The sequence below is a fragment of the Urocitellus parryii genome (assembly GCF_045843805.1).
Source record: "Urocitellus parryii isolate mUroPar1 chromosome 12 unlocalized genomic scaffold, mUroPar1.hap1 SUPER_12_unloc_3, whole genome shotgun sequence".
Classification (NCBI taxonomy): domain Eukaryota; kingdom Metazoa; phylum Chordata; class Mammalia; order Rodentia; family Sciuridae; genus Urocitellus; species Urocitellus parryii.
Genome location: NW_027551760.1, coordinates 1,556,926 through 1,569,435, shown reverse-complemented (window position 1 = coordinate 1,569,435; position 12,510 = coordinate 1,556,926). Strand labels below are relative to the sequence as shown.

At 49.7% G+C, this 12,510-nt stretch overlaps 1 protein-coding gene across 1 annotated transcript in view; it reads left to right on the top strand.

Moving 5' to 3' along the window:
• The window catches only part of LOC144251281 (uncharacterized), an 85,027-nt gene extending 74,042 nt beyond the window's left edge, over nucleotides 1-10,985 (top strand). Inside the window, exon 13 of the mRNA XM_077794323.1 lies at nucleotides 10,734-10,985. Within this exon, the coding sequence (XP_077650449.1) occupies nucleotides 10,734-10,985 (252 nt within the window). The remainder of the gene's footprint in view (nucleotides 1-10,733) is intronic.
• Nucleotides 10,986-12,510: the final 1,525 nt, after the last annotated feature.

Below are 12,510 nucleotides of genomic sequence, written 5' to 3'. Positions count from 1 at the left end.
CACACACCTGGGATATCCCAGAGCTCTAAACAGCACAGCTGCCTGTCCACACTGAGGGCATCCACTGTCCCTTTGCATAGAGTACATTGGTCCCTTAGCAATTCCACCTAAAGCCAGCTCTGAACCCAGAATCCCAGGCACTTATTTGAGGCTCAGTAATTTTCCACTCATCTCTACCTGGCAGAGACCTCCTGTCCCCTTCTAACTCATTATGCTGAAGATGAAAACTTGGAGAGTGGGACTTTCAATCATCCAGATTTCCCAGTCACATTCCCCATTGTCATTTATTCCTGGCACACAAATGGTTGGGGTGGGCCACAAGCACCCTGGCATCCATGTGTGGGAACCATGGTAGTATAATCAAGAAACAGGAAGGAGAGGGGTTGGACAGATGGCAGGGCATAGTACAGAGTGGAATGGAGAGTTCTCACTCGGGGTGATTGTTTTGATGTGCAGAAATGCTCTGTTGGTGCATGGTTTCCAGGGTCTTGAAAGGCTACAGATGCCCACAGAATGTTCTCAGATTCACATAGTAGGAGGCCCATTGCCCACTATGTACCTGTGGAAGAAGTAGGAGACCCCCTTAGTGTGGAGGTGCCATCTAGAAGGCAGCCTCACTTCTCTTGATTGGAAAAAAAGGGTACGGACCTGTGCCCAAAGGGCCATATATGCTCCTGGAAGTTGGTGGTGGAAATAGTTCTCCATCCATTAATCACTCCCTCACTCACTAATGTCCTTGTGTCCTTGAGAAAGGCTCTCCCTTTCCTGGTTTTCCTGAATAGAAATCCTCTTGCCTCTTGGGTGAATAGGGTTATGGGTTGTGCAGAGGGTGTTGGTCCACTGAGCATCTTAGAGACTGTCCTTTATGGAGCCTAATGATCCTCACTGGGGAATGAGGCCAGGGTCCTAACTGTGGTTAGTGTGAGGACACCCTGGGTTCAGAGAGGGAAAGAAGGACAGGGAAACTCAGATGTCCCTTCATGGCCCCTGGAGTTAGAGGACTTACCCCTTTGCACCTGGGATCAGGAGACCTCATTTCCTCGAGGACACGCACACTCAGGTGTAGGTCTTGAGTGTGGGTTCCTTTCTGGGGTCCAGGGCTGTTGTTAGCCACCAGGAGTGACAGTGCTCTCCATGCTGAGTGGAGCCATTTTTGCCAGGAAAGAGCCCGTGGTCACGCCTTGTGCAAAGCATCCCGCGCCAGGGGCTCCCATCCCTACATTCCTGTCCTGAAAGGAAACCACTCAGAGGCAAGGTGGGTCCAACCACCTCCCATGTGTTCACTCATCACTGTGTTCCAGCATCACCCCAGTTAACAGTCCTGATGGGATTGGATGTGGCTCAGAATGTCACCCTCATGAGCTCTACCCTGCTGTAGCTGCAGATCTGTGGCTGGAGAGATACAAAATCTCAAAACAAATGCACTTGAAAGAAAAAGAGCAAGAGCCAGAGCCCAAACAGGCCAGGTGTGGCAAAGACAGCTGGAGTGCCTAGGTTGGGACTCAGAATTATGTCAGTGGGGTGGCATTCCTGCTGGCACCAGCATTATAACAGAGAGCCAGCCCTGCTCAATTTGGGGAGCAGTGTGTTGGGGAAGGCAGCAGAAATTGAGAGGCAGGATTGAGTTTGGCCCTAGGAGGAGGTTGGGTAAGAGGCCAGTGTGGGTTGGAGGGCCTGGGCAGATAGACAGAGGCCAAGGCACACCCCAAAGCCTGGAGACTGCACTTGATGTCCAGGGTTGTGAAACACCACCTCCCCTCTTACTCACAACTGAGAGCAAGAGGCATTGATGAGTTCTGTTTATGTGCACCTGCATCCAAGGTGGCTCGGCTAGGCACCTCTGTTTCCTTGTCTCAGGAGGCTGGGACTCCAAGTTCCATTGAGGCTCAGCTGGGAGGATCAGAGTCTGAGTTCATGCCTGTGTTCCTGGTGGGATCCATGTTGGCTGAGCCTCAGTGCTTTTCTAATGGGAGGATGGGACTATGTCCTGTCTTTATCACAGGGGTGTGTCCATAGACATCTCATGCTAAATCAAATTTGTTTGCTTGGATTTAAGATGAAATAAAGAGCGTGGTGCTGGAGACAGGGATCCAGAGAGAAGTCATAACTTTGCACAACTCAATCTTGGAGATGATATCCCATCACTTGTGCCCACTTCCATTCCCATGATTTCAGAGACAGAGTCTGAGCCCCCTTGAGGTGAGGAGTGTACTGGATTTGGGCAGCAGGATACTGTGGTACCATGGAATCTTTCTGATGCCCCCAACCGCTAGACTGAATAGAAGCACTTGGGCAATTTGAAATCTTAGGAGAAGCCTTGGGAAGCTCTATGCCAGAAAGGGACAGCCTCTGAATCTCAGTCACCTCAACCTTGCTATGGTTCAGAGTGGGAATTACAACCAAAAGGGAACTGACATTGCCAAGTCCCTGTGTGAAACACAGGCCTGATTGAGTTGAGGTGCATTCTTTGTCTCTCCCCCTTTTTGTGATTCTCCCATCTCTAAGTTTTGAGCTTTAGCCACCTGTGAGTCCCATCTCTGGTTTCAGAGATAATGCAGGCTCTTATGGCAAATGTGCCCAATAAATCCTAGAAACTAGATGCTACACTGATTTTTAGAAAGAGCTAGGGACACTGGGGAGCCCATGAGTGACACATTGATGGAACCATGATCACACAGCTGGTGAGAAGGATGAACTGGTGAATCCAGTTGTTAATCCTCAAAGCTGGAACTCTAGTGGCAGCCAAGTTGGGTAGGGGCTGGTGCAGGTAATTGGGAAGTTTTTGCTAAACTTGATATGGGTGGGTACAGGGGAGAAATCAGCAGCCCATAGGGCTTTTGAAAGTGGTCTTAAGAGAAAAGGAGGCTCAGGTATGGGCACCACAAGACGTGATATTATTGCCTTGATAATGGATGAAACAGAGCATGGAAACCAGTAACCAGGCACCCGCTTCACTAACCAAGACATCCGAGCTCACTTGATTGGAGACACTGGAGTGAGAAGGATGTTCTCCTGTGGTTTCAAACCATGCCGAGCCTCAGCCCCCCCCCAGGAATCTCAGGGGGGCCACCTTGCCCTATTGGGGGAACACTGGGTGAGGCTTCATCTTAGACGCCAGAGCCTCTGGCGATTGTCGCAGAGGAGCTCAAGAGTAACAGTGAGTAGCACAGGGCAGGTGAGCCCAGCAGGCCGTCTAGTCTGATCCCTGATGAATGGCCCAGGACTCCTATTCTGACTCTGTGTGTGTGTGTGTGTGTGTGTGTGTGTGTGTGTGTGTGTTTGTGTTTGTACTGATGGGAACTGTCCCATTGTGCTTTGACTCTAGTGTATTGGCACAAGTCATTTTTCTGTTTGTCACCATTTCCATTTTTGAACCCACCATTCTTGGTCCTAACCCAGGGTAAAAATGATCAGAACATGGATGAGCCCTGCAGGGTAGAGAGCCTTGAACCTTACAGGCAGGACCAGTTCAGGAATGAGCTCCTGCCTGTCATTTGTGGGAGGAACCTTGATTTCAGCAGCAACTTGGAGTTCATCTACTGGGATTTCATCCCCACCCAGCAGGTGCTGGACCTGCTGTTCCCAAGGTAAGCACCAGACCACCAAGCCCAAGTGTGTAGCCCCCTCATGCCTGGGTCTTTGGGCTGCCATGTACCTCTCAGGGACCCAAAAGTTTGTGATACCTAGTGAGATAGAGGACCACACTCATAGTGGAATGTCAGCCCCGAATGGGAGGAGTCCTGGAGGTGCCTGCCACAGCCTTGCAAGGGGAGTGAACTTCCCCTCTCAGGCAGAGAGACCATCCTGACTCCAGCTGGTCACCAAAGTGTGTGGGGCAGTCTCCAACCCTGGGCACCACAGCTCAAAGGTGTGTGCTGAGCTCATTCCCAGGTGGACTCAGAGAGGCCTGGGGTTTTGTCTGGTATAATATTTTCTTTTTGTATGAAAAAGCTCAGTGCCAGGGGCATCTCATAACTCAGGTGTTGAGCAAAGCATTTAGTGTTAATAAAGGATGTGCCAGGTTCCATAGTGAGTCAGAACTTCCTATCTGAGATATAGCTGGACAGGGCCTTTGGAGATGGCAGCTCCCAGGCCCAGAGAGATACGTGGGAAGCAGCAGGTTGGGCTCATTCACCACTGAGCATGGAGAAAACACTCACTGCGTGAAAACATGTTTCCAGGCATGTTGCATAATTCAGTGAAAAATGGGGTCAAAATTTCTGCCATTGTGTCCCTTTTCATGGGGGTCAGCCTGAAGCCACAGGTGCCATAAGTACATATCCTACATGTGACTGCATCCCTGACTCCATGAGGCATAACTTCACGTTGTCCTCTTCGGTGACTATGATGGACCCCTGGACCAACTTCAACATGGAATGGGCTTGGGGTCAAGAGGGTGGGCTCCTGTTTCCAGAATAGGGACCTGCAAGGTGATTTGACTTGGGAAGGCTGAGAAAAGACTGTTCTCCCCAATTCTGTTTCCTGCATGCGGTGTAAGGTGTGGGGCTTCAACAGTAGGAGGGGTAAGGCAGGGAGTTGTAGGTAGAGTCATGGTCCTCTGGGAAACTGAGAGGAGATGTTGGCCTCAGAGGAAGCTCCTATGACAATTGATCCCACCATAGCCAATCCCAGTCAGACTACACTCCTCTGTCCTCCTCCAGGGCCACAGAGATGTTGGCTTCACTTATTGAAAAAGAGAGATCAGTTGCTTCTCCAAGGAACTTGGTGAGAGCTCAAGAGAATAAAGTAGTATGGCAGCCCAAGCCAGGAGAGGAGGCAACCCTGCATCCCTGATAATAGTGGGCATGAAGACAGATAACTTCTGGAGGTTGAATTCCAGGTTGGAGAGCATGTAGCAAAGAGAAAAGTGTCAGACATATGTCCAGAGGAGGGCAGAGCTGGTCATACCATGGATCTAATGTTCCTTTCCATGTAGTTTCTTTGCCTAGAGACCTGTCCTGTCACTGCCTGTACAGCCACTATGTCTTATCTGGGGTGGACTGGTCTGTGCAAAGACAGGGAAGGTTCAGAAGTCCAGGTCTACAGTTTTGTTACTGGAGGCTGTAGGGTAGGAGAGAACAGGCTTCCACACACCTGCCTTCCCACAGTGCCACACCTTCCTTCCCAGGTACCTGGATGGACTTGTACACTGAGGCTTCCCATCAGCCTCCAGGATCTCTGATTCTCCAGCTGCTGCTGCCATACATGCGGCTCCTCCTGGGTGGCTTGAACCTGGAGCACCAAGCACACCACCTGCTGGCCCAGATTGAAGATGGGAAGTCAACTGAGGCAGAGCCTGAGAGCCAGGAGGCCTGGGAGGGGTTGGGAGAGGTACATAAGGGTAGATGAAGAAAGGTCCAGGTTTTTTCCCCACTGGGTGGGATGTGTATGGCTGGTGTTGGGCTTGGAACAAGGATAAGCCTTTATCCACTCAGGCAATGGCCCCTGTCTGCAAAGAGGCCCCTGTGGGCTCAGGGGCTGAGGTCTTCCTGGCAGACAGGGGTATTGTCTGTTTGTATGAAGCTCAGGGCAAGGTAGTCATGTTGGCATCTTTTCTCCTCTAGCTACAAGCTCAGTTCCAATGAAGGCTCCTAAACCAACCCCAGAGCCAGAGCCTTCTCCAGGAATGGCTCCAGTGCCCTGGGAAGGAGCAGCAACAGCATGTCATCCAGAGCTGGAGTCCAGGAGATCAGGTGTCTCCACTAGGTACTCCTCACGGCCCCTGTACAACAAGTGGGTAGGAGGCAGGACCAAAGGACAACACAGTATAAGAGCATCCTGGTGAGTCTTCGAGCAGGGGAGTCTCCTGGGAGCCCACAGTGGGGAAGACCAACTCCACAGCAAACACCTTGGACCAGGCCTGACTTCTTGAATTAGAGCTTCTGGAAGGTCAGGAAGGAGAGCAGGGAATAAAGAAGAGAGAGAGAGGCCAGTGCTAAGAGCTTGACTTGAGGGGTGGGAGAGTACCAGGATTCCCAGTTCCATGGGTGAGTGGGCCTATGTGTTTTGGGGTGTGCAGGCCAGAGTGCAGAAGAAAGTGCTGGGTTGAGAAGACTCAGAGAAATATGTAGGCTGCAGGCTGCGCTCTATGGACCTTGGTATTGTTGATGAGTGTGCAGGGCCTTAGATGAACACTTGCTCCAGCAAGAGGATCCAGAAAACTTTGAGCTTCTGCAAATTGTCTCAAACTATTAGAGTAAAAGTGGAACAATCAGATGGTGTGGAGCAATGAGTCACAGTGGGCTCAGAATAACTTGCAGCCCAAACACAGTGTGCGTTAGCCTGAAAAACAGGCAGAGTGTGGTGGGAGTTGTGCACAAAACAAACTGCAGTGATGGGGGCATAAATCTACAGGTACTTAACTTTGCCCCGGTGGCTGCTGGACCTCTCTAACATGTGTCCTCCCATCGACCTGATCATGCATTGCAGAGCTAATATCCATGAGGGGAAAAGAAGATAGGAATCTGTGTCTTCTATCAAAGGATAGGCAACCACAGGGTATCTATTTAGTCAGCCTTTCATGACTGTGATAAGTACACGTTAAGAGCAGTTCAATGAAGAATCATGTCTTTTAGACACCTGGTTTCCAATCTTTCCGTTCATTTCGAACTGACTCCATTTAGGACCAGAGGCCATATCTAGGCAGAAGGGTGTGGTAGAATAGAACTCTTCACAGCTTGGTAAACTGGAGTTGAAGAGAGAAATAAGAAGAAGGAGGAGAAGAAGAGGAAAATGAGTAGAAGGAGGAGACAATGAATAAGAACATGAAGGAGACTAGAAAAAGAATATTCAGAGAAGATGAAAAAGAAGAAAAAGAACAAGAAGGAGAAACATAAGAAGAACAAGAAGTATAATGATAAATAGAATTAAAATGTGATCAGAATTATAATGATGTATAATGATGTAAAGAAATGGAGAAGTGAGGAACTCAAAAAACATATTATTTTTGAGGGACAGCCCTCCTGTGGACATCCTCCATTCCAACAGACCTCCAATTTATATCACCTCCTATTAGCATATCCATCTATGAATGGATTAATCCACTGGCAAGTTCAAAGCACCCACCATCAAGTCTTCCCCCAAAACTCACATGTGATCATTGCTGCACCAGGGAGAAAATCTTTACCACATAAGTCTTTGAATCTAGATGCAAACTCTAGCACTGTCTCTTTGGAACTTTCAGCCTGAAGTGAGAGGTTCTGAGGTGCAAAGGGCTTTTTCCTTGAAAGGTGTTCCTTTAGTTTAGATCCTGTGCATAGTGGGTCCTCAGGGAGGAATCACTGAGGTAGTCTTGGGTGGAACAGTAGCTAGGTTAGAGGGCTCTCAGTTCTGTTTCTCAGGTCTGACCTGGCAGAAACTCTCAGTTATGGGGGGGATTTTCTGTTGAGTACTCTTTGAGTACCATTTACCACACCTGTGCCCCTCTCTCTCCAGAGCTGAGGATCCCTGTTGATGGAAATGTGTATTATGCTATGAATGGCAGGGTGAACTACCATTTTATCCTGAGGGAAAGACCCGCCAGCAAGTGGTTCAAGGTTAAGCAAAAGGAGGTAAACACCCACCTTCTTCCTAGTGCCACTCCACATCCTCCAAGGTGACAAGCACCTCAGCTTCTGTATGGGTGTTGTAGAACACCCACAGTGCCAACTGACAGGCTGGGGTGGGGTTCAGTTGCTGGGCTTTGCTGATGTTGTCATACCCTGCAGTTCTTGGAGTCTCCTAAGAATACATCCAGGATCCCACCAGCCTCAAGCAGCACCTCTTCTGCAGCGGCCAGACCATTGCTCCAGGCCACCCAAAGCAATGAGTACTCTAAGAGAAAAGTCACGAGTAGCAGCTCCTCACTGCTTCACTCCAGCGAGCAGGTGGAAGACAGCCGCTTTGTTCACGTCCTCCTAGAGGGACAGAGCCTGAGGGAGACAAAGTGCATCCTGGTAAGCCCGACAGCAGGGCTGCCTCCTGGGTGTCCACACGGTGGAAGGCAGGAGACACAGCCAACCCTGGGGCTATGGTGGGAAATTAAGAAGAGAGAGGTCCGTCTTAAGGGCTTGACCTGAGGAGGGAGAGCATCAGCATGCCCAGCGCCAGGGGTGAGTGGGCCTGTGTATTGTGGGTTTTGCAGGCCAGAAGTGCAGACGGAAGTGCTGAGGACAGATGAAGGCAGAGATATGTCCAGGGTGCAGGCTGCAGTGCCTAGAACTTGGTATTCTCAATGAGTGAGGTTGGAGCAGAGGAGGTGGCAGTGACTTGTCACATGTGTAGGAGGGGATGTGTTGCTGTTGACAGGGAAGGGAACCTCCTTAGCATGACTAGGTGTGGGAATTTGGGGTCGGGATCACCTGGGGATCATGCCAAAGCTTCGGAATGTCAGCCTTTGCATGTATGTGAATAGGGAGCTAAAGGGGTTCTTGGCAGAATTTCTATGGATGTGCAGTAGACACGCTAATGCTGCAGGTGTCCAGCTGCAGAGGAGACATGTTCAGTGACTGCCAGTGCTGAGTCAAGTACATCATTACAACCAGACCCACACCGAGCTTTCAGAGGCCAGGGCCTCTCAAGGCTATCATGAAGCACTCAAGTGCACACCCTTGTATCTGAGTCTGTTTTGTGTAGTGGCAGTCAGGACCAAAATTTTCAGTGCATCTGCCTCTTCCACCCACAAAGGCCGCCTGCATCCCAGAGCACACTTGGTGCGCAGGTCCCTGGCCCATTGCTGTCATCTCAGTGAGATGAGAGTGTCTGTGCATAGGCAGTTTGTTCCTTTGACCTGAGTGGAATGTGGCTCCCCAGGGGGAGGGGGATGGCAGGTTCAGGCAAACATTTGTACCAGGATTGTTCTAGTAGCACATTGTAAGAACCCAGGGGGTATATGGAAACCACACTCAGGTAGCAGGATAACAAGATTGTGCCCTTGTATATATAGCTGAGGTATCTCCTGAATGTCCTTGACCACTGTCCTTTGTGTAGCTCCTCCAGAATCAGTTCTCTGATGAAATTTCTCTCATCCTGATCCAGGTGACCTGCCAGGAGAAGATTACGGGCATCATCCACAGGGCCTTGACCACTATTTTCTCAAGAACACAAATCCAGAAGACTTTGAGCTGCTCAAAATGGTCTCTCAGCATGAGAATAAGTGTGACAATCAGATAATTGGGAGACATGATCCACAGTGGGCTCAGGATAACTCACAGACAAGAGAAAGTGGGCCTTGGCCCCCAGAACAGCCAGAGTGTGGTGGGCCTGGTGCAGGAGACCAACTGCAGTGATGCTCGAGTCAAATCTGCAGGTTCTCAAAGAGGCCCCAGGGGGCTGCTAGACCTCCCTAAATGTGTCCTGCCCTGAGCCTGGGCAGGCATTGCAAAGCTAATATCCATGAGGGGCAAAGAAGAAGGGCTCAATCAATCAGCAGCTGGTTTATAGCTCACTGATAAGGATGCCTTCAAATGAGGATAAAGAAAAAACGGGCCACAAATGGAATCAGCACTGATGTGGACTGACGCAGCACAGGTCCCAATCCATGGCCAGGACAGGAGAAGTCCTGCCTAGTCACAGGAATGTCAGGATTGCAGCAACTGGGAACAGGACTCAGTGGAGAGTAAGTAAGGGCCAGGGGACAGCCTGTTTGGGTTGTTTTTGGAACAATTCCAAGTCCTCTGTGCCTGGGTGTCCATCTCCCAAAGATATCAGAATGGCCAGGTTATTATTCCTGCCAGCATCAAAGAAGGGCATCCGAAGATCATAGGCCACAATGCTGATCTGTCAACAATGCCAGTGCTCTTTCCTTTCTTGTGAGCTAGACACTCCTAGCCTCCACAATCCCAACCTGTCCACAATAGAACCCACCATCTTTAGGGCATTATGGTCAGTTTTACCATTTTCACACACTAAGTGAGTTCGCTTAGCTCTGTCTTACACATGAGGAAGACTGAGGTCAAAATAGTCCAAGGAGCTGGGCAAGGTAACAGTGGCTAGGAATCTCAGTGCTTGGGAGGCTGTGCAGGAGGATCAGAAGTTCAAAAGAGTCTCAGAAACTTAGTGACTGCCAGTGCTGAGTCAAGTACCTCATTACAACCAGGCCCGCACTGAGCTTCCAGAGGCAAGAGTTTGGTTCAGGGGAGCCTGAATCAAAGTAAAAAGGCCTACAAATGTGTCTCAGTGCTTAAGTGACTCTGGGTTCAATCTCTAGTAAAAATAATAATAATAATAATAATAAGCCAGTCAATAGGAATTACAAAACTGAGAGTCTACGAAGGTGATTTCAGAAGCAAACACTTTCAACCCAAGTATCAGTTGAGAGCAGGCTCCAGACCAGGGGAGGTTTGTGTGTAACAGACGTCAAAAGAGAGGACTACGGGGGGCCTGGAATCCACTAGGTGTGATGGAATCTATGCCTTATGGCAGGAGGGTGGCAGTGATGCTGGCCCTCTCCTAGATTTTGAAAACCTTGTTTTCATTGGGGAAGCTTTTTGGAGGTGGAATCTATTTTAGCAATCCTGGTCCAGATGAGGTGCTGACTACCACAGGTAGAAGCCTATCCAGAATACGGTGTCTGTTAGGAAGTCTTTCCTGACTGTGACAATGACAAAAAAAGGAAGTCACTTGTCTTTGGTCTTGGTTTTACTCCCGGCCATTGATTGAGAACTGATTTCATCTTGGACTACTGAACAGAGGCTGCATCTGGGCAGAAGAGTGTGATAGATTTGAGCTCTTCGTGGACGCCCCACCATTGCCAGAGAAAGAAGGAGAAGGAGGACAAGCCTGAGTGGGGAGAAGATCACACGATGAAGATCAGGAGGAAGAAGAAGGAAAAGGAGGAGGTGAAACAGAAGGAAGGGTGTGGAGAGATACACAAGAAGAAGAACAAGAAGGAATCATGTAAGAACAAGAAAAAGACCCAGAAAGAACTACAAGAAGATGCAGGACAGAAAGAAGAGCCAGAAGTAGAACAAGAACCAGAATACAAGTACCAAGCAGACAGCTCATGATGAGAAACAAGGGGAAGGAGAGCGAACCTAGAAAACAATAGAGTTCTCCAGGGCACCACCCTGCTGAAGTCCTCCCATGTCCATGCCCAACACACCTCTGATGGATACCACCTCCCCTCCGCGTATTCATCCATGAGTGGATTCATCCAGGGCAAGTGGATGAATTCACCCACCATCCAACGCTTCCCTGAATGCCCATTTGTAAGCATGGCTGCCCTGGGGAGAAAGGCCTAAGCACAGGAGCCTTTGCCAATCCTGATGCAAAGACTAGCAGTGTCCCTTTGGCAGATCCAACCTGCACTGAGAAGTTCTGGGGCCCAAGGTGCTGTTTCCATTGCCAGGTGCTCTTTTGGTTTAGATCCTGTGCATCATCTTCCTTCATGGAAGAATCATGGAGAGAGTCTTTGGTGGCACTGTAGCTGGATAGGAGGGCTCTCAAATCTGGTGCTGACCTGCCCTGGTGGAGACTCTCAGGGATTGGGGGTGTCTGGTATAATCCATGAGTGTCACATACCAATCGCCTCCACCTCTCTCTGCAGAAGTAAAGGTCACTGACCATGCAATCATGTATTTGTCCATGAATCCCGGAATAAAGTATCATTTCATCCCGAGAAAACATCCCACCATCAAGAGGAAACAAGCAAGGGAAAGGAGGAAAGCACCTACCTTATTCAAGCTGTACTTGTGCTGCCATTCCACATCCACCTGAGGAAATAAGAAGCCTCAGCACCTGGACATATGTGCTAGAAGCCCATAGAGCCAACTGACAGGCTGGGGTGGCTTTCTGTTTCTGGGTTTGCTGATGTTCCATCCCCCACAGTTCTCAGAATCAACCTGCAAGTCCTCCAGGCCGCTTTCCCACAAGCAGGTGGGAGACATCTGCTTAATTCGTGTCCACTTAGAAACACAAAGTCCAAAGATGGCCAAGAAGGTCCTGGTAAGCCTGGTAAGCCGGTGTCCCCTGGTGCTTACACCTGGGCAGGAAACAAATACTAATCCAATACCATGGACTACTCATGCCCTCTTGAATTGGACCTTCTGGTTGGTCAGGAAGGATAGATAGGAATAAAGGAGGCAGAGGTCAGTGTGAAGTGCTTGACCTGAGATGAGGGAGAGCAGCAGTATGTCCACCACCATGACTGAGGGAGTCTGTGTGTCAGGTGGCAGCATGCAGTCCAGAAGGGCAGGGGCAGGTATGGGTGACAGATGAGACTAGGACAGGACCTAGGTGGCAGATTCCCCTGTATGGGATGCTGGTGTCCATGGAGGAGGACAGCAGTATGAGGTTCTGCATGCTTTTTCAACAAGGAGCTGAGAGGATCTCTCTGCAGAATCGATAAGGATGTGGAGTAAACACATGAAATGTCTAGGTAACCTGCAGGACAGGAGCCCTTTCCAATGATCACCCTTGCCAGATGAGGTGCCCTCCTACACCCCAGCCAGCACTGAGCCAATGGAGGCCAGGAGCTCTCGTGGCTATCTTTCGTCACTCCTGTGTGTGGTCATGTTCCTGGGTCTGTTTTGG